Source organism: Chrysemys picta, chromosome 22 (assembly GCF_011386835.1).
Source record: "Chrysemys picta bellii isolate R12L10 chromosome 22, ASM1138683v2, whole genome shotgun sequence".
NCBI lineage: Eukaryota > Metazoa > Chordata > Testudines > Emydidae > Chrysemys > Chrysemys picta.
In genome coordinates, this window is record NC_088812.1 from 15,975,764 (window position 1) to 15,996,920 (window position 21,157).

At 62.4% G+C, this 21,157-nt stretch overlaps 1 protein-coding gene across 9 annotated transcripts in view; it reads left to right on the top strand.

Annotated features, from left to right (window-relative positions):
* TNS2 (tensin 2) overlaps window positions 1-21,157 on the top strand; it is a 56,597-nt gene that overhangs the window by 15,820 nt on the left and 19,620 nt on the right. For 6 of the 9 annotated variants that reach the window (XM_024106326.3, XM_024106328.3, XM_024106327.3 and 3 more), the window contains exons 2-5: window positions 5,842-5,953; window positions 6,586-6,623; window positions 16,742-16,780; window positions 20,081-20,119. In XM_024106326.3, coding sequence (XP_023962094.2) covers window positions 5,842-5,953; window positions 6,586-6,623; window positions 16,742-16,780; window positions 20,081-20,119 — 228 coding nt within the window. Of the gene's footprint in view, window positions 1-2,743; window positions 3,163-3,260; window positions 3,415-5,841; window positions 5,954-6,585; window positions 6,624-11,655; window positions 12,147-16,741; window positions 16,781-20,080; window positions 20,120-21,157 lie in introns of those variants that run through there. The other 3 variants (XM_065575559.1, XM_024106329.3, XM_024106330.3) reach the window with 3 other exon arrangements.

The window sequence follows — 21,157 nt, forward strand, 5'->3', positions numbered from 1 at the left end:
TGGCACTGGCACTGGCTGGCACTGGGAGGGAAGGGTTAACTGGCACTGGCACTGGATGGCACTGGGAGAGAAAGGTTAACCAGGCAAGCACTGGCACTGGCACTGGGAGGGAAGGGTTAACCAGGCAAGGCCTGGCACTGGCACTGGCTGGTACTGGGAGGGAAGGGTTAACTGGCACTGGCACTGGATGGCACTGGAAGGAAAGGGTTAACTAGGCAGGGCTCAGCACTAGCACTGGATGGCACTGGGTGGGAAGGGTTACCCAGGAAAGGCCTGGCACTGGGAGGGAAGGGTTAACCAAGCAGGGCCCGACACTGGGACTGGGAGGGAAGGGTTAACCAGGCAAGGCCTGGCACTGGCACTAGGTGGCACTGGAGGGAAGGGTTAACTAGGCAGGGCTCGGCACTGGGACTGGCTGGCACTGGGAGGGAAGGGTTAACGGCACTGGCACTGGATGGCATTGGGAGAGAAGGGTTAACCAGGCAAGCCCTGGCACTGGCACTGGCTGGCACTGGGAGGGAAGGGTTAACGGCACTGGCACTGGCACTGGCACTGGATGGCACTGGGAGAGAAGGGTTAACCAGGCAAGCCCTTGCACTGGCTGGCACTGGGAGGGAAGGGTTAACTGGCACTGGCACTGGATGGCACTGGAAGGGAAGGGTTAACTAGGCAGGGCTCAGCACTAGCACTGGATGGCACTGGGTGGGAAGGGTTAACCAGGCAAGGCCTGGCACTGGCTGGCACTGGGAGGGAAGGGTTAACTGGCACTGGATGGCACTGGGAGGGAAGGGTTAACCGGCACTGGCACTGGCTGGCACTGGGAGGGAAGGGTTAACCAGGCAAGGCCTGGCACTGGCTGGCACTGGGAGGGAAGGGTTAACTGGCACTGGCACTGGATGGCACTGGGAGGGAAGGGTTAACTGGCACTGGCACTGGATGGCACTGGGAGGGAAGGGTTAACCGGCACTGGCACTGGCTGGCACTGGGAGGGAAGGGTTAACCGGCACTGGGACTGGATGGCACTGGGAGGGACGGTTTCTCCTGGTCCATCCAGTGGCCTGTAGAGCTCCAAGTTCCCGTGCTGACCCCTCCAAGCCAAGCCTGGCAAAGACGAGTGGTCAGGGTGCTTGAGAGGAGCTTGGCAGCTACCACCGACCCTTTGGCTGCTTCTCCGATCCCTTCCGCGTGCTGGCGGGTCTAAAGCTGGGGTCTGGGTGCTGCTCCCCAGGCCCGGCCCTGCACATCTCTGGCCGATGCACAGAGCACAGGGCACCGGCCTCCTCTCTGCCACCTTGCTGGGCGATGCCCACGGCTCTCCCACGTCCGCCCCGCCTGCCTCTCGGGGACTATTTGGGGGCTGATCTGGAGCCAGTGCGCCCCCTCCTGGAGCTGCGTTTTCTGACAAGCTTCACTGGGGGCCCCTCAAGCCTCTTTCTCTCGCTGGCCGTCCCCATCCAGCTGGCCCCTGCGTGAAACGAGTTTGCTGGGTCTCAGTCCAGATCCTAGCCAGGGGGCTGTTGCCAGGCTGCACAGAGGGCTGAGCCCATAGCCAGGGTCCGTGCCAGGTTTGCCCCCTTTCCTCCCCCCACGGCGCTGCGCTCGCTTCACTGCTGTGCTTACCCGTGCCAGCTGGATTCCAGCGCGCTTGGGCCAGGCTAGCCTCAGGCACTGCTTTTGCTGTGCAGACAGACCCACCGTTTATACCCTCCAAGCCTGGGCGCTTCGGGATTATAAACACTCTCACGGGCGGTTCTGGCACCAGCGTGGGCGGCTGCGATCGGGCGACGGTGGCGCGGGCACCGGGGGATGGGAATTACAGAGACATTCTCGGGCTGGCCAGGGGCCGTGGCTGAGGCTTGGTGCACACAGAGGGTTTTACCAACCTGGTAATTTTCGTGGAATTGGTTTCCAAACGAGAAGCGAGATCCCCGGATTCCGGGCAAGATGTTCCCAGGTTCCCACCCTCCTGGGGACTTGACCCCACATGGGAACCAGGAAGTGAAACTGACTATGCTGCGGGGAGGGGAGTGAAACTGACCAGCGTGGTTTTGGGATCCCATGCAAAGGGATTGACTGGGAGGGAGGTCTCTTTGGACCGTTCAGTTCTGGCCTGATCCGTGGCCCAGGGGAAGAGAGGCTAGTTCTCACATTGATCGTTTGACAGGGCCTATTTTAAGGCCGGGCACCCTCCCTACCCGCTCCCTGCCAGCCATTCTCTGAGCACGGGCGTGTTTCCTGAGCAGGGAACACGGAGCTCAGCTTTACGGGAACCTCCCATCCCGTGTATATTCTTAGACTGAACTGCAAGGGCCGGTGTCTCTGCTGTGGCCTGGTGTGGGTGTCCGTGGGCATTGGCACACGCTCTTAAGGGGTGCAACAGGGCATCCCCTGCCCGTCTACTGGACACCAGGAGCAACCGGAGAGGGGCGGCAGGGCAGAGACTGTCTATGGGGCACCAGGAGCAGCCGTTCTCTGCCAGCTCCCTGGAGGGGGGTGAATCTCTAGAGGGAGGGGGGAACACACACTCCCGCCCAAGGGTCATAGCATGGCTCCTTTGCCCTTGATCCACCCTTAGGGTGGCACTAACGGGGGCGCTACACCGGAGGAGGTGCTGGGCACACCTGGCTGCTGTGTTCTTGTCACCCCCGCCGAGGGCACGGCGAGGGGGGTAGAGCAGGGATGGGCCAGGGAGGGATGCCAGCTTGGGCAAGGGAGGGTGTCTCTCATGTTATAGGGAACCCTCCTCCCTCACCGCTCTGCCAGCTGCCCGGCCTCCCTCAGGCCGACGGGGAAGTCAGCACTGCGTGGGCCCAGGCTGAGGGGGCCTGAATCTCCCCTTTCCCGAGTTGAATGGGGGCTGGATCTGGGTCCTGACCCCTCCCTCTGCATTTCTCCTCGTCCTTCCTCCCTCTAGCCTAGCTCACAACATCCCTTCCCAAACCACGGTGAACGGGCCCCGGGCACTGAACTCTGCCTGCAAGTGGGTGCCCTGCTGAGGGCCAGCCTGGGGCATGTGGATGGGATGGGGTATGCCCATGCCCTGGGTGATGCCTAGAGGCCTGCTGGCCCGGGGACGAGGGCCCAGCCGCGGGTATGACCCAGAGATGCTGGTACGCTGCCCGAGGCGCGGGCACTCAGCAGGCAGCATCGTGACCCGAGCCAGTGAGTAAACATGTTGTTCTCCCGCCCGGTTCCTGGCCTCGGCTGGGAGCGGGGAAAGGCTGGGGGGGGGAGCCTGGCTGTGTCACAGCTCCCCACGGGCAACGATTGCGAAAGGCAGCCAGAGCCAAGCCAGATCCCTGCTGTCTTTCACCGCCGGCCTGGGCAGAGAGCAGCCCGCCCCGAAGGGAAAGGACGCAGGGTGGGAGTGCCCTCTGCCTGCCCCCACGCCAGCACGTCTTGAACAGGATGCCGGTAAGCGGTGCCGGCACGCTGCGGGTCAGCCTGGCTGGGCGGCACCGCCCACGGCCTACGCTGCCAGGGGTTGGGGCTGGAGGCTGGTGGGGCTTGAGGACGCGGGGGTGGGGGGGGAGGGAGTGGTGCATGGGTGGGGGCTGCACCATGTGCAGGCCGGCAGGTGTTTCTGATCCTGCCCCGCCCAGCGCCCGGCGCCGTGCAAAGACGCTGCCATTCTCCTACGCCCGGCTGATGGCACGAGGAACGGGGGACGGGATACTCCAGCCAAGCGACCGCTCTACTTGGGTGTCTGTCGGCCCAAGCTAGAGCCGAGCCGGCTGCACAACCGTGGTGCCCATCTAGCGCGGGGTCTGGTTTTGTACCGTGCCCATCGCTGGCGTAGCTGAGCCCCTCCGAGCACCTGTCTGGAGCCAGAGGCTCGGCTGGGCGCTCTCTGTTGGACACGTGCCCGTGGGTGACTGCGGCGGGTCCTGTGCCAGGCATGCGGTTCAGAGTGAGGAGGGGGCATATTAGCACTGCAGGGTTTACCCCCCACCACTTCCCCCGCCCCCCAGATCTTGCTGGGCCTTGTCTGCCTTCTCCACATCTCGCTGGGCCCACCCTCGATCCTGCCCTTGAAGAAAGAGCCTTGTTTTCGCAGAACACGCCGGGCAACAAAGCGGGCGATTCATGGCTATTTATAGCGCGGGCGGCCATGCCCGAGCCGGCGTGAATGGCCCATTCAGCAGGGTTTATACAGGCGCAGTCACCCCTTCCCTTCCCTTCCTCCCCAGGGATGAACTACATGTCCCAGGAGCCTCCTGCCCTGCTGGGGGGCCGGGCCAGGGGGGGGAGTTGAGGATGCCTGACTGATTTCAGGCATCATTAACCAGATGGAGGGGAAACCTGGCTGGAACCAGTTTGGTGCCACTCCTGCCAGCCTGGATCGGGTGGCTTGGCTACCAGGGTGCAGGAGGGGGGGTAGTTGGCTCCAGTGTCCGCTGGATGGTGTGAGAGAAGAGAAAAAAAGGGGGGGCTTTGGGGGCACCCCTGTGTCTGTCCTGAACTGGTGACCACCCCCGGAGTGGGGTTAAAGGTGGGGTGAGGGTCTCAGCCCCGCCCCATCACCTTCATACGCAAAACCCAAAGGGGAACGTGGCCAGACCATGCAATGGGGCAGGGAGGGTGGTTTGAGCATTGGCCTGCTAAACCCAGGGTTGTGAGTTCAATCCTTGAGGGGGCCATTTAGGGATCTAGGGCAAAAATCTGTCTGGGGGTTGGTTCTGCTTTGAGCAGTGGGTTGCACTAGATGACCTCCTGAGATCCCTTCTAACCCTGATAGTCTATGACAGGGCTCTCGAAGCAGCAATAAACAGCCCCTACCCTTAGGGGGCAGCACTGGGGCACTGGCAGGGCTGTTCTCTCAGTGGGGCAGGGGCCGTCCCAGTTTTGAGGGCTTTCAGGGCTAACCCCAATGAGGCCTGTTAACTCAGCCCGCCTTCTAAACCCACCCACCCCCCCGCTGCAAAGGCAGGGGCATCGCTGCTGTTACTGCAGCAGGCCCTGAGAACAGTGCCCTGTCGTGCCAGGCGCTGTACGTACGTACACAAAACAAAGCCGTCCTGCCCCGAAAAGCTCATGGGCCAAACAGACCAAGGGTCGGAGGGGAAACCGAGGCACAGAGTGAGTAAGTGACTTGCTCAAGACCACTGGTAGAGCTGGGGGTAGAACCCAGGGGTCCTGGCTCCCAGTCTAGCACTAGCAGGGAGCATTCCTAGCCCCGGTGATGGGCTCAGGCCAGTGGAATTTGGCCCTGTGTAACTGAGGCCTCCCCAGCAGAGGACCGGTGCGTGGGGGCAGGGACGGAGACTCTGCGGGGAATCCATGGCATTTCATACCAACCCCACACACAAACACACACACATACCCCAGCCGCATGGCTGGAATCCGGCCCCTCGAGAGGCTGCGTTTCCGGCCGGCCAGCTGTTGCGTTTCTGGCTAATTGGTGCTGCGCTGTGGGGCTGGGAAGCCAGGAGGGGGATGGGGGTCAGCGTGGGGGAGGCGGCTGGGAAAGGCCCCCCGCAGCTGGCAGGACACATTCCTGACACAGTCATTGGCCCTAACTGGCGCTCGGAGGGGCTGGGAGAGTGAACTTGGCAGTAATGCCCTGGGGCGTAGGGCCTGCTGTGCCCGGGGACTGGGGCATGGAGTGGGCTGTAGAGACCGAGCGCCCCCTGCGGGTAGGTGTCCAGTGCCCTGTCGCTCTCTCCTTTAAGGCACCTCCAGAGAGGCAGCATGGTCTAGTGGCTGAAGCACGGACCTAGCGCTCAGGAGACCTGGTGTCTCTCCCTGGGCCCGCCACTGCCCTGCTGGGTGACCTACACACTGCTCTCCCCACGCTTTAGTGACCCCGGTACCAATTCTGCCCTGTGTTTGCCTCCGTAGCCGGAGAAGGTGCCCGAGCCGCACAGCTTCAAGGAGAAGGCTTTTAAGAAGAAGAAGAGAGCGTGTGTGGTGTGTAAGGAATCCATCGAGGCGCTGGGCCTCGTCTGCCAAGGTACCAGCCCCCACCGCCCTTGCCCTCCTCAAACCCGGGGTGGGGGCGGGCGGTCCGAAGGATCCCAGCCTGGCAACCCGCAGCCTCAGAAGCACAGGTCCCAGGACACTAGCACCAGGACTCGCACTTCCAGCCCCGGGGCTCACCAGGAGCCAAGCCCTAGTGCACTAGCACCAGGACTCGCACTCCCAGCCCCGGGGCTCACCAGAGCCAGGCCCCCATGCACTAGCACCAGGACTCGCACTCCCAGCCCCGGGGCTCACCAGAGCCAGGCCCCCATGCACTAGCACCAGGACTCGCACTCCCAGCCCCGGGGCTCACCAGAGCCAGGCCCCCATGCACTAGCACCAGGACTCGCACTCCCAGCCCCGGGGCTCACCAGGAGCCAAGCCCTAGTGCACTAGCACCAGGTCTCACACTCCCAGCCCGGGGCACACCAAGAGCCAAGCCCTAGTGCATTAGCAACAGGACTCACACTCCCAGCCCGGGGCTCACCAGGAGCCAGGCCCCCGTGCACTAGCAACAGGACTCACACTCCCAGCCCCGGGGCTCACCAGGAGCCAGGCCCCAGTGCACTAACCCTGGGCTGTGCAGGGATCTCCCCTTCACACCCCCTTTTCTCTCCCCTACAGCCTGCAAGATCGCCAGCCACAAGAAATGCGAAGCGAAGGTAGGAGAAGGCGCGATGCTGAATTGGGGGGTGGGGGGAGATGGCTGGAGCCCAGCCTTTGGGACCATGTCCCTTCCTGGCCACATGTGATGGGCAAACCCAGCTGATGGGCACCCAATGCGGCAGGCAGGGGTGTCTGTCCATAGAGGGTGACCCCAGTTCCACCCTGCATGGCCCTGCAGCGAGCACATGGCTTGGAGCACTCCCGTCCCTCCAGCTCCCAGGCCGTGCTCGGGGAGGGTGGCCATGCCCATCGCCAGCTCTCAGGAAGGGGCAGGGTTGCTCGCCCCCATGGGGCAGAAGGAGGATGGGGACCTGCCCCCCAGAGGGCAGGAAGAGGCTCCTGGCGGCAGGGAATGGGGGAGCTCGGCCGGGGAAGGAAGCCACTGTGGGTGGCAGCTTCAGCACTGCAGGAACTGGCCACTGCGGCCTTGCGGCGCCAGGGGTTGGGTGAGGGAGGGATGAAATTCAGCCTCAGTGACCCAGGCTCCTGCCCTGTTTGCTGGGAGATCCAGGCCCCTATCTCTGCCTGGGCCAGCAAAGGGCAAGATAAGAGCCGAAGGGAGCACGTCTGAACAGCAGCAGGAACACGGGGCCGTGGGAAATGTCCTGAGCCGAGGGAGGGCAGAGTGGGGGGCCGGCAGCGTGGCCGAGCAAACATTCCCCGGGGCTCTGGCATGAGATGTGGAGTCCTTCCCTCTCAGAGAGATGGACTGCGGCTGCTAATGCCAGAGCGGGTTTCCGGGGGCTTTGTGTGAGCTACGCTGGGAGAACTCAGATTTACTGGGGTCCTGGAAGGACACTGCTGCGAGGAAGCTCAAAGCGCTGGGGTACTGGCAGGGCACTGCTGTGAGCAGGGCACTGCTTTAGGGAAGCTCACAATGCTGGGATCCCAGCAGGGCACTGCTGTGAGGAAGCTCACAACCCTGGAACACTGCTCCAGGCTTTCCTCTCGTACCCTCTGTGACGAACTGGGACTGTTCTTGCTGGGGTGTGGGAATGCTGACAGGGGAGTGTGGCTAGGATGGTCTGCATCGGGGGATGGGAGCCGGCCCAAGGGAACATACCTGAGCTTGTAACATGAGAACCAGGAAGGGGTTGGAGGTCAGGTGACTCCGGGGCCCGGGAAACTGAACAAAGGCTGTGGGAGGGGTCGCTGAAGGCAGAGTGCTGGAAGCAGGCTGGAAGGAGGCTGGAGAGATGGCTGGGAGGCAGAGATGGCTCTGACCCCCCAAGGGAGGTGGGCTGGCATGCCCTGGGACCCCAAGCTGGACCTAACTGAGGGGGGCCCTGTTGTCTGTGCCTGCAAGACCTGTCTTGGACTGTATTCCTGTCATCCAAATAAACCTTCTTCTTTACTGGCCGGCTGAGAGTCATGGTGAATCGCAGGAAGCCGGGGGTGCAGGGCCCTGAGTCCCCCAATACTCCGTGACAACTGGTGGCAGCGGTGGGATCTACTGCACCCCGTGGACGGCGCTTCCTGCAGTAAGTGACTGGGGAGCAGTAAAACGAAGGGGGATTGACGGGGACCAGGCCTGCTGAAGAGTGGGAGAGAGACGGTTATTACCCCTGGGAGTGTGTGACCAGCGAGAAGGACTTTTGCAGTAACAGGGTCCCCCGGGGGGATCGCAGCGAGTGGTCCCAGGGGCGGAGGAGTCTGCAGCTCGACCCTGGCAGAGAGGCGGTGACCTCGAGAAGGGCTGGCACACTAGGGGTCCCCCTGGGAACTGTGGGGAGCTGTGAGCACACAGGCCGGTGAGTGGCCAGCAGGAAGATGTATGCCAAGCGGCTTAAGAGTGACCTGGTGGAGCTGTGCAAGCAGAGGCGGCTGCGCATTGGGAGGCTCACCAAAGAACAGCTCATTGCCCAGCTAGAGGCGGAAGATCGCGCGAATGAACCGATCCCTGTGTCTCAGGGAAGCAGCCTGGCAAATGCAGCGCAGGCACCAGTGTCTGTCCCAGCTGGGAGTGGTCAGCCGGCTGCTGAGGGCTTCCCGAGACCCCTCCTTCCTATGCCTAGGGGAGGGGTGGGGAGGAGCCCAGCAAATACCGAAGGCGCCGTGACCCCCCCGGCCAGCAGGGGACCCTCCCGGCGAAGCTCGCCGGCCAGCAGAGGATCCTCCCGGCGACGTTCGGCATCCGGGGAGCGGAATTGGCTGGAATGGGAGAAAGAGCTAAAACTGAGAGAGCTGGAGGATCGTGAACAACAGAGACAGCATGAAGAGAGACAGCATCAGCGTGAAGAGAGACAGCGTCAGCAGGAACGGGAGGAGAATGAGAGACAGAGACAGGAGAATGAGAGACAGCGTCAGCATGACCTGGAACTGGCGAGATTGAAGGGCAGCGAACCCCCGGCTGCGGTGAGTGAGGGGGGACCCAGGACTGCACGGAGCTTTGATAAGTGCATCATGGCCCCATACAAGGAGGGAGGACATGGATGACTTCCTGGAGGCCTTTGAGACGGCCTGCGAGCTGCACCGGGTGGATCCCGCGGACAGACTCCGGGTCCTTACCCCCTTACTGGACCCCAAATCCGTGGCATTGTACGCCAACTGGGAGAGGCAGAGAAAGGGGACTACGAACTATTCAAAAAGGCCCTGCTACGTGAGTTTGGGCTGACTCCTGAGATGTACCGGGGAAGGTTCCGGAGTCAAGATAAAACCCCTGAGATCTCATATCTGCAACTAGCCGTCCGCATGGAAAGATACGCCAGCAAGTGGGCTGGTGGGGCCCAGACGAAGGAGGACCTGATTAAACTGCTGGTACTGGAGCAACTGTATGAGCGGTGCCCATCCGACCTGAGGCTGTGGTTGGTGGACAGAAAGCCAGAGAACCCGCGACACGCCGGGCAGCTGGCTGATGAGTTTGTAAAGAGCCGGTCAGGGGGTGGCAGGGAGGAGCCCCAAAGGAACAGGCCGCCGTGATGCAGAGAGAGAGTCACCCTGGGACCTCCCAAAGAGGGAATATGGGGAATCCCCTCCCACGGGGAATGCCCAGCGTCAGGGACAACCGACCGGCTCGAGGGGACCCACAGGACATGAGCTGCTATTACTGCGGCCGAAGAGGCCACGTTCGGGCCCAGTGCCCCAAGCTCAAGGACAGACTGAGCAGACCGAACCCGCATAGGGTTAACTTGGTAGAGGCCCAGACGGACGAGGGGCAGGCTTCTCACGCAAGAGGGGCTGGCAGCTTATCAACTGCTCAAGAGAGAGAAGGGCCCCAGGCCAGCTCCTCTAGGGGGCTGGATGCCCCAGACTCAGGGTTTTTGGTTTATACGGTGGGCGCGGGGCTGTCCCTCCGGAGAGAGTACCTTGTTCCCCTGGAGGTGGATGGGAGGAAGGTCAATGGATACTGGATACGGGCGCAGAGGTGACGCTGGCCCGGCCCGAGGTGGTGGCCCCAGATCAGGTGGTGCCCAACTCCTACCTGACCCTGACGGGGGTGGGCGGAACACCAGTCAAAGTGCCCGTGGCAAGGGTACACCTGAAGTGGGGGGCCAAGGAGGGCCCCAAGGATGTGGGGGTACACCCGTATTTGCCCACTGAGGTATTGATGGGGGGGGACCTGGAGAACTGGCCAAGCAACCCCCAAAAGGCACTGGTTGTGACCCGCAGTCAGAGCCGGCGAGGGGCACTGCGCCCTGGCCTTGGGGGGGGTGCCTTGCCTGAGGCGCAGGACCCTAACCTGGTGGGGAGGGAACGCCCAGGGACGCGGCTCAGGGAGGCTGCAGCTTCGGACCCAGCGGGCGAGAAAGAGCAGGTGGCCATCCCTGTCCCAGCTGCTGAGTTCCAGGCCGAGTTACAGAGAGACCCCTCCTTGCGGAAGATAAGGGACCTGGCCCGACCTCAATGCGGTACAGACCATGGAACGAGGTGGCCGGAAAAGGTTCCTGTGGGAGAAGGGGTTCCTGTACCGAGAATGGGCTCCCCCAGGGAAAATGGAGTCAGGGGGGATCAGGAGGCAGCTGGTGGTACCCCAGAAGTATCGCCGCCAGCTGCTGTGCCGGGCCCATGACATTCCCCTCTCAGGGCACCAGGGAACCTGGCGTACCCAGCAGAGGCTGCTACGGAGCTTTTACTGGCCTGGGGTCTTTGTTACTGTCCGACAGTACTGCGGATCCTGTGACCCCTGTCAGAGGGGGAGGAAGGCCTGGGACAAGGGGAAAACAGCTTTAGGACCCTTGCCCAGCATAAAGGATCCTTTCCAGAGGGTGGCCAAGGTTAAAAGGGCGGCTCTAAACCAAGAGAGCCCAAAGCACAGACCTCCAGACTGGAGCGCTGGGAGAAGACCACAGCCCAGTTGGAACCCCAGAGGTATGGGGGTGGGAAAAGGGCACAGGCCGCATAAACCTTCCCACATGCGAACTGCGAGTGCCATCAAGCACCCCCGACCTAAGGGGGGGCGTGGAACGGAAGGGGCCTGGTGTAACTCCCACCAAGGAACTGGAGGGATGCGGGGGCATCCATGGGAACGGGGGTAGGTTCGAACTTCCCCAGGTCACTGGCTAAAGTGACCCCGCTCAGTTCGGTCTCGAAGGGGGGAGAGATGTGACGAACTGGGACTGTTCTTGCTGGGGTGTGGGAATGCTGACAGGGGAGTGTGGCTAGGATGGTCTGCATCGGGGGATGGGAGCCGGCCCAAGGGAACATACCTGAGCTTGTAACATGAGAACCAGGAAGGGGTTGGAGGTCAGGTGACTCCGGGGCCCGGGAAACTGAACAAAGGCTGTGGGAGGGGTCGCTGAAGGCAGAGTGCTGGAAGCAGGCTGGAAGGAGGCTGGAGAGATGGCTGGGAGGCAGAGATGGCTCTGACCCCCCAAGGGAGGTGGGCTGGCATGCCCTGGGACCCCAAGCTGGACCTAACTGAGGGGGGCCCCTGTTGTCTGTGCCTGCAAGACTGTCTTGGACTGTATTCCTGTCATCCAAATAAACCCTTCTTCTTTACTGGCCGGCTGAGAGTCATGGTGAATCGCAGGAAGCCGGGGGTGCAGGGCCCTGAGTCCCCCAATACTCCGTGACACCCTCCTACCACACCTGGCTTGAGACCCAGTGCCAGGGACGGTTCCGCATGGCCCGGCACTCGGCTTTGAGCCCTCTCTGCCGGATGCAGGGGGCCCCCGTGCTGAGCCCCACGGCTATCTGCAGCCCTCGGAGCCGGCTCACCGTGCCGGAGCCCCCGAAGGTGGCGTCTCTGGCCCTTTAAGCCTTGGTTGTGTAATTATGGTTGCGCGGAGCTGGGAGTTTTTCTTGGCCCTGGGCCAGCGTCTGCAGCTGGAGGCCGCTGGTTCTCCTCCGGGATTTTCCGGGCTCTTTGCTCCGTCCGTCCGTCCAAGGGGCGAGGGCTGCGCCGGAGTCAGAGGAGGGAAGGAGAAGGGAGAAGTGGCTGAGCGAGGGAGGAGAGGATAGAGGGAGCGGAGAAGATCCTGCACTGGAGGGGGCATTGGGGCCTCCCCATGCGGGGAAGAGCTGGATGGAGAAACCCGGCATCCTAAAGACCAGCGTCACCCTGCCCTGCTGACCCCCAGGTAAAGCTCCGCTGCGGACAGGACAGGACAGGACGCCCCTCTGATCGGCCCTCTCCGCCCCCTCCACCAGGGGGCAGCCTAGGGCAGAGGAGGACCTGATTGCTAAGAGGACTTCATCTCGCCAGTCCCTTTGGCTGTCCCTGGGCTTTGCCCAAGGAGTCTCTGTCAGGGGCGTTTATCAGCTGGCAGGAGGTGCCTGGGGGGGGGGGTCCGGAGCCTGCTACTGGGAAGGGTGGGCAGGGCTGGGCACCGTGCCCCAGCAAGTTATCTCCGTTCAGTGCTCTCCGGATGCCTGGGTCCCTTAGAGGTGATGTTACGCTGAGATGACACCTTGCGAGAGGGGGGGTTTATAGACTGAGGTATCATCTAGTGTTTAGAGGACTGGTAGCAGGACTCCTCTGTTCCTTGCCCTGAGAGGGAGTGGGGTCTAGTGGTTAGATGAAGGGGGCTGGGGGCCAGGACTCCTGAGTTCTATCCCAAACTCTGGGAGGGAGTGTGCTCTAATGGTTGGAGAAAGCAGGGGGGAATAGGGAGCCAGGACTCCTGGGTTCCGTCACCTCGCTCTGCTATTGACACAGAGTGACTGTGGGCAAGTACCTATGCCCATTCTGTGCCTCAGTTTCCCCACCTACAAGCTGACTTTCGGGGAGCGGGAGGTGAAGTGTGGTGGTTGGTAGAAGCAACATGCTCTTCAAACACCTGTTCGTAGGAAGCGGCCCCAAGTGGGGCTGGGGGAGCAGCCAGGGGGACCCCTTTCCACATGGCCCTTGCTTCTCTCCCAGAGTTTCTGGTTACGGTGCTTTTCCCACCTCCCAGCCCCCTCTCCATCCCACAGGCCGAGCCAGATGTTTTCCCAGGCCGAAGCTGAGCGGCAGAGCGGGGGCAGGAAGTTTGCACTGAGGATGATTTGTGCGACACACTTTGCTCTGGACAGCAAATGTTGTTCAGACAGAAACTGCAGGAGGGGAGGGGAGAGGAGAGGAGAGGAGAGGAGAGGAGTTAACAGGCCGGGGGGTGAGGGAGAGGATTGCAGAAGGGATGCAAGGTGGCTAGCAGGAGCGCAGAGGAGATGGCTTTTGTGCCAAGGTGGGATGGGCACCAATTGCCTAGGCAGGAGGAGGAAGAAGGAGGGAGAGGAAAGGAGATCGGATGTGTGAGGGGCTCCTGGGGTGGGATGGGGATAGGGTGACCAGATGTCCCGATTTTATAGGGACAGTCCCCATTTTTGGGTCTTTTTCTTACATAGGCTCCTATTACCCTCCACCCCCTGTCCCGATTTTTCACACCTTGCTGTCTGGTCACCCTAGATGGGGAATGCAGGCTGGGGGGGTGGAGGGGGTGTCGGATCAGTGAGGGATTTGGGGGGCAGTGAGGAGCACAGGCCGGGGGATGTCAGATCAGTGTGCGGTTCAGAGGGTCGGATCAGTGAGGGATTTGGGGGGCAGTGGGGAGCACAGAGTGGAGGGGTCAGATCAATGTGTGGCTTGGGGGGAAGGGGAGCGCAGGCCGGGGGCAGGGGGGGGTCTGATCAGTGCGGAACTCAGAGGGATGGGGAGTGTAGGCCAGGAGGGGGGGGCTCGAGGGGAGCTCAGTCCAGAGCAAGGTGGCCAACCTGTCTTCAGACATTAATATGCGGCTCCTTGTATAGGCACCGACTCCAGGGCTGGAGCGACAGGTGCCAACTTTCCAATGTGCCGGGGGTGGGGGAACTCACTGCTCAACCCCTGGCTCTGCCACAGGCCCTGCCCCCACTTTACCCCTTCCCGCCCCCTCCCCTGAGCCTGCCCTGCCCGCCCCTCGCTCCTCCCCCAGCCCCCAGAGCCTCCTGCACCCCACGAAACAGCTGATGGGGAGGGAAGAGGAGGGAGAGGGAGGTGCTGTTCGGCGGGGCTGCTGGCGGGTGGGAGGCGCTGGGAGCAGGGAAGGGGGAGCTGATGGGGGGGCTGCTGACGTATTACTGTGGCTCTTTGGCAATGTCCATTGGTAAATTCTGGCTCCTTCTCGGGCTCAGGTTGGCCACCCCTGGTCCAGAGGGTCAGCTCAGGGCGAGGGGCTCGGGCAGGGCGAGGCAGACGGCCTGGGGACGGCAGGCTGCTCTGGGGGGCTGGAGGGGTTTCAAAGCCTGGAGGCTGTGTGGGGCCAGGAGTGGGTGGGGAGAGCTGTTGGAAGGGGAGGGGAGGGGGGACGTGGTCTCTTTCTTCTTATGCAAGGGGCAACCCATAGTCTTTCTCCTGCCTAAGTGCCCCACCCCCATGGCTCCGGGGGGAGCGTATAGGCCCAGCCGGGGGCGGGGGATGTACCTGGCCACTCAGCCCCACAGCTGCATGGGGAGGGCGGGCCACGGGGTGGCACTCAGTTCAATCCCTGTGGCACTCAGTTCAATCCCTCAGCTGGCTCGTTAAAAGGCCCATCTAATTTTACGACCATGGTTAACAGAGATTTATGGCCCCTGGCTGATTCAGTCTCATTCTCCAGGGCGCGGGGCGGTCAGGAAGGAGTCCCCTCTGTACGACGCGCCAGGCGTTTTATGGGGCTGGGGGGGAGCAGTGACACATCTGGTGTTGGCCACGGGACGTCGCCCCAGGGAGACCCTGGCTTGGCAGAACCCACCTGCCTAATTCTACCTTCCCTGCCTGGCGGGACCTCTGCGTGCCTTGTAATTAGGGGCCTGTTGGTACTCGGTGCTGGCATGCGGGGGCTGTTGGCGCTGCCAAGGCTGGGATGCCTGGGGCTCTGCCCGGCTCCGGTCCCACTAGCTAGCGCCCAGCCAGCCGTGGCTTGTCCTCTCCCTGCGCCGGGGCCGGCTCCTCTGTCGGCTGATGTGCACCCAGCTGGCATGGGGAGCGAGAGGAGGGGTCTGGGGGTCTGGCTGCAAACCCAGGGGGGACGGGGACGGCGGGGGAATTCATCCTGTAGCCATGCCCTGTCTCCCAGAGGGTGAGGGGCAGAGGTGTGGGGATGGAGCACGGTTGGGGGTCCCTTTAGGTTCTTACAGTGCATCCCTGCTGCTGCAAAGTCGTCCCGGATCTGGTTCTTGGCCTGCGATCCCCATCCCACCTCTCCCCCCAAACCCCTCATTGATCCAACATGCCCCCCCAGCCCGTGTCCCCATCCCATCCCCTCTGATCCCTTCTGTGATCCAACCCGCCCCCCACCCGCCCGCATGCCCCATCCCACCTCCCCCCAATCCCCTCTGTAATCCAACATTGCACCCCTGGCCTGCGCTCCCCACGCCACCTCCCCCCGAGTCCCTCACTGATCCGACCCCCCTGGGTTGTCTCCCCGCCCCCTCCTCCGCCAGTTCCCAACCCAGCCCTAAGCCCGGGCACCAAACGGAGTTGCTGGGGCGCTCGCGGTTGTTGGGTGAGCTCTGACAGGGAGCCCCGTGTCTGGCCAGCTCCCAGGACGGTGCCCAGGGTGTCAAGGTGGCTTGGCAGAGACGTGCAGGAGGCAGGGCAGGTGGGGAGGGGGGATGGATTGCCAGGCCCTGCTCCCTAAGCCAGGCCTGCTAGTGCCGCACAGCCCTTGGGTACACAGCCCCGCCCCTGGCTGTAAGGACCATGTGAGCGTGATAAAGATCTCCAGCACTTCCCGTTTCCTGGCTGCCAGGAGATAAATAAACTCTCCTGGATACTCGAAGGGCTCGGAGCATGGAGCTGGGCCAAGGGGGAGCCGGGCAGGAGGGAGTGGGTGAAGGGCAGAGAGGCGTGGGCATGTAGGAGCTGACTCCAGCGGGGGCAGGCTGGCACTGGGGGGGGCAGTGGACGGGAGGGCGGAGCGGACACTCAAGCACGGGGCTCGGGAACATGGAGGCCACAAGCCCAGGACCCGGCCACCGCCCCCGGCTTAGCGTGGAGGTTAGATGTACCCATAGCAGGACACGCAGATCTTCTGTAGCAGCTCCTTGCCCCACATGGGGCTGAGGGTGGGTGGGGGGATTGTACTCCCCTTAATACCAGCTCTGCCCCCAAGACTCCGGCATAGACCCCCCCCCCATAGACCCAGCGAGCTCAGCTCGTCCTTTAGTCAAAGCCACCAAGGCATTATGGGAAAGGCAACCTTGGCACAGCCAGGTGCCCCCCTGAGGTGGGGGTGTGGGGCAGGGGAGGGCTCACCGGCCCCCTCTGAGTCTGTTTCCTTCTCTCTGGCTGGAGCCAGGGTGGAGGGGGAGGGGTGGGGCCGGGGGCAGGTGAGGTAGGGGCCGGGCTGAATGGGCTCACTGTGCGCCCCGAGCCCGGGGTGGGGCGCAGCCTGTTTATGTTTCTCTATATATAGCCTCCCCCCACCCCCAGCCATTCCGGCCTCGCTGCCGCCCAGGCCCTGCCATGAATCGCGGCCTCTGTGTGTGCCCAAGCTGGAAAGGGCCAGCCTGGGCCAAGAAAAACACCCCTTCCCCACGGCCCAGGGGGTCCAGCCTCCTCACTGCACAGAGCCCGCCTCACGGGCCCCCCCGCCCCCAACCCAGGGGAGGAGACGTCCCGTCCGGAGGGGGGTGGAGGAAGCGTCCCAGTGGCTGCCACCGCACAGATTTCCAGGGGACGCTGCCCGGCTGGGGTCCCCGCACCGCGCTGACCCCCTCTGGCTTCTTGTTTCAGGTGGCGTCATCCTGCCAGCCCCTTCCCCCGCCTGAACTGGTAAGTGCCGGGATCGGTCTGTCCCCATTCGCACCCCTCTGGCGATCTCTCACCGAGCCACTGGCGGCTAAAATGGGTAGGGGTGGGGGAGAGAGGCGGTTTCCATGGGCCAGCCACGGGAACCGCCAGCCTTGTTACCCCTGAGTCCGTATCTCCTGGCGCTGGGTCCCTGGTCGATCGCGCCAGAGGCCTGGGTCGGGGCACGGATGGGAGACGGCTCAGGAAAGCTCCAGAGCGACAGGCCACAGCGTGGGACGCTCAGAAAGGAGCCCTTGGCCTCGGCGCTGACCCCAGTGCCGGGCACCAGGCTGCTGGAGATGCCATCTTTCAGGCCAAAGGGAGAACCGAGCACCTGGTCACTCCCGCTCCTTCAAGATCCGCTGGAACTTTTTTCAAGAATGAGAACCGCCTCCACCTGGTCCTGGCCAAATTCCAACCTGGATTGGGTAATGCCGGGCTCCCTGTTGGAATGAAATCTGAGCCTTCGGGATCTTAATACACAGGATCCAGTGTGTGAGCTAACAGATCCACCTCGCCTCGCTGACCCCGTAGCAGGCTCATCAACCTCTCTGGCCTAGATCCCTCCAGAGGCTGCTGGAGATGCACAGCGCCACTGGCATGGAACACACTCGGATTCACTTCCTGTCCTAAACGGGAAGCAGTGTAGCTGCTAACCAGCTGCCACGTCCCACCCCAGAGCTGGCTGCATTTCAGCGCTGGGTGAGCCATTCGCCCATTCCATTGGGCGCTTCGAGTTTCGGGTGCCCAGCTGGAGGCCTGATTTTCAGCAGCTACAGCTCCTGATCGGAGTCCGCAGCGAGGCCGGGTAAATTCCAGGGGCTTCTTCTAAAGCAGCGGGAAGTGGCGCAGATACCCATGTGCCGAGTGAGCCTTGGAGTCGGGTGGCATCCGGGCCTCAATGCCGGGGCGTATCCTGGTATGGAAAGCTGGGATACTCCCACTGGATGGAGCGTGGTGGCCGGCCTTTCTGGCCAGTGATGGGGGGGAATTGGAGACTAAAACAGCCAAGGGCTGGGTTGGCTGGATGGCTTGTGGGAGCGGCTCAGGCTAGTGAGTAGGTCACCGGTTCGAAGCTGGGTTAGGACAGCAATGGCTACTATTTGTCACTGGCTGATGGTTGTTTGGTGGCCTTTGCCTTTGGTGTCTCAATGGGCAAGCGTCCCCTGTGGCTGGCAGGCTGGGTGGGAGGGAATAGAACTCATCTCCAGAGGGAGTCGTCGCCCTATGGCTGCCTGCAGCGCGCCCGGGTGCGGCAGCGCGGAGGAAGCTCGATGCCGCTGTCTCTGCCTGGTGCACAAACAGCTGGTGTGGACGTCAGCCCTGGGACCTGCTGCCTGGTGAGCTCAGGCCTTGGCAGTGAAAAATCGTCCCACTCCACCCTGTCAGAGGAGATCCAGATGTAGCATCTCCCAGCCAGTGGCTTTGGCAGGAGGGTTCCTCTCTGGCCTGAAACAGGAAAGTTCCCTGGGAAACACTCCAGGGGCCTGATTCTCCATCATGCTGCGCCTTGAGTTGGCACAGGGCGGGCAAATGACGCCAGCATGTGAAGGACAGTCAGGCGAGGAGCGTTCTGATGATGTTCAGAGTCACGGGGGGCTATAGTGGGACTCAGGGGGCCTGGGTTCAAATCCGTGCTCTGCCACAAGCTTCAGGTGACCTTGGGCAAATCACTTAGTCTCTCCGTGCCTCAGTTTCCCCACGTGTACAACAGGGATAATAGCCCTGCCCTGCCTCATGGGGGAGCCTCAGGGAAGGTGAGGGAACTCACCTAGATACCTTAGCTAGAAGTTGTGGCGGCCCCAGCCCAGAATTTCTGGGCTGCCAGCCTATGGTCCCTCTAGCCTGATGCTGTCGATGCAACACTAACCCCCGCAGGCAGCTTCCTGACCCCCACAGCTGGTGTCGGGCCTGGAGCATGGAGACTGATCACCCAGATTTGCTTTCTTGGTGCAGTCAGGACATAGTCTAGGAGGCCCCTAGATCCATTCTTGGGCACCTAAATAACTGCTGGATTTCCACCAACAGCCTCCATGGACCACAACAGCTTTGCCCTTAATGGCCATGAAACATACGAGGATGGCAGCCCGCTAGGCACTCCTTCTCCATGCTTCATCTTCCATGGCCACATCCAACCCTGGCCACTGCTGGAGACGGGCTACGGGGCTGGATGGACCCTGGGTGGGTCTCTTCTAGGCCAGATGGACCATGAGTCTCCTCTGGGAGGATGGGCCATTGGTGTCTTCTGGACTGAACGGGCCACTGGGCTGATCCCCTCGGCTGAGTCCTGCATTGCCTTCTCCATCCCTGGAGTCAATCGTAGCCCTATGTGCCCATGGTCAGTGTCAGCGTTTGGGTGACTCCAGCACCCCACCCTGCTCTGTGCCCTAGCTCATGAGCACGGGGCCGAGAAGCTCCTGGAACTAAGAGCCCTCTGGCCAGCGTTAGCTTTCCCCACCTGCCCCCTTTGATCTGAGACGAGCAGGTGTATCCTTTCCCAAGGCGATTCGCTGGCAGACCTCCTCAGCCTGATGTCAATTTCACTTCCTGCTGCCCACCGGTTGTGCCAGCTGGGCTCCAGGTCACTTGGGAAGGAAATGGGGCCATGATTCAGATGAATTACGTCACAAGGCCACTTCAGTGAGGAGCCGTTGGCTCCGTTCCCAACAGCCGGCAGGGGCGGGGGCACCCACTGGCTTCCCCTGAAAAATCTCAGCAGAGAGGCCCCCAGGCTCATCCCTCCTTATTACCTGCCTTAGAGGGCTCAGCTGAGACTGCGCTGGGTGCTGTACATGTGACAGCTGCCCCCTTGGCGAGGGCCCCAGGGAACTAGAAGCACGAGCTGCTAAAGCACCAGGCTCCAAAGCTGGGAAAGACTCAGGGGCTTACATAACAGACAGAAGGCACGCACAATCTAACAAGGGGATAAGAGGCTGGAGGGGAAACTGAGGCATACAGGCTCACCCCAGGTCACACAGCAGCTTAGGGACAGAGCTGGGACTAGAACTGAGGTCTCCAGTGTCCCTGGGCCACACTTGCTCACAAACAGGGAGCACCACCAGCTGAGCCTCTAGCCTGCTTCTTCCCCGTTCCTGACGTCCTCCGCCCCCAGCTCCGGGCCACATCATGCAATCGGTGGTTGTGGGACTGGGGGAGGTTTACAAACTCTAGCTGCTGACCTCAGGGCCGGCTGGCTCGGCGCCCAGGCCCGGCGTCTCAATCTCCTTCTCCTCTCGTCAACTCCCCTCACTCTCTCTCTTTTCCCTTTTCCCCATACTCCAGAGGCGGAACACTGCTCCGGCCCGGCGCATCGAGCACTTGGTGAGTCCCCGCCTCAATTTATCCCATCGGACCCCAGATCCGTGCCCCATTCCTGGCGGGAGCCGGCGGGAGACCTTCCCTCTGCCCCGGGGAAGTGGGGAGAGATCCCATCCCTCTCCCCCGCAAAGCTTGGGGGATGGCTGGATGCTGGGATTTTTGATAGGGAGGGCTACAGAAATGACACCCCCCCCCAGAAAAAAATCCAGGGGTGCTTCAGTGGGGGTGGTGCCTAGTGGGATCTGAGTATAAAGAGCTGAGGCAGGGATCCCTCCCGCGCTGGCCTGCTCCCCCAGCCCTTTCCCGGAGGAAATAGAAGAGAAGTGGCTCCCAGACCGAACAAACGAGGTGCCAACAGAACTGATTTTCCACACACACCCCCACCCCTGCCCTGCCTGCTCCCACCACGTGGGGTACAGGGTGAATGAACTTCCCCACCCTCACTTGAGACCCGCCCTCGCCAGTCCCAGGCATAACCCCCCAGCGTCGTTACTCTTTGCAGGCTCGCATGAGACGAGTGTGGGAGGCCTCAGCTCAGTCCCCCAGAGATGCACCCCTCCATAGCTGGCTGCCGGCGGCACCGCCCGCCCTCCTGAGCGGAGAGGACAACAGCCCAATAGGCCAACGGGACTGGGCTCATCCCAAAGGGGAGTGCAGGTGGGGGGCAGGGATGCTTGCCCCAGTCCTGTGCTGTCCCCGCTCAGCCTTCGGTCCCCAGGCCTGTCAGCCCAGGCCCTTTCCTTGGGGAGAAGGCAGATCTGGGAAGCAGCCCTGGGGGTTGCTGACCCATAGCGCCTGGGGAATTCAGCCCCGGGGAGCCCTCTTCCTGCCTCGTGGACTCTGCCCTGTCCATTTCAGTGCGGGGCCGGGGGCAGGCTGGCCTGTGATGGAGAGGAGTGGCACTGCATGGGGCATTCTGTGTGAACGGGGGCCAGCCTCCCAAACCCTCCCCTCGAGACGTCCCCGACGCCTGATGGGGGGAGCTTGCGAAGGGATCTGGATTTTCCTGCCAGGACCCTGCATGGTTATTCCCACACCGGC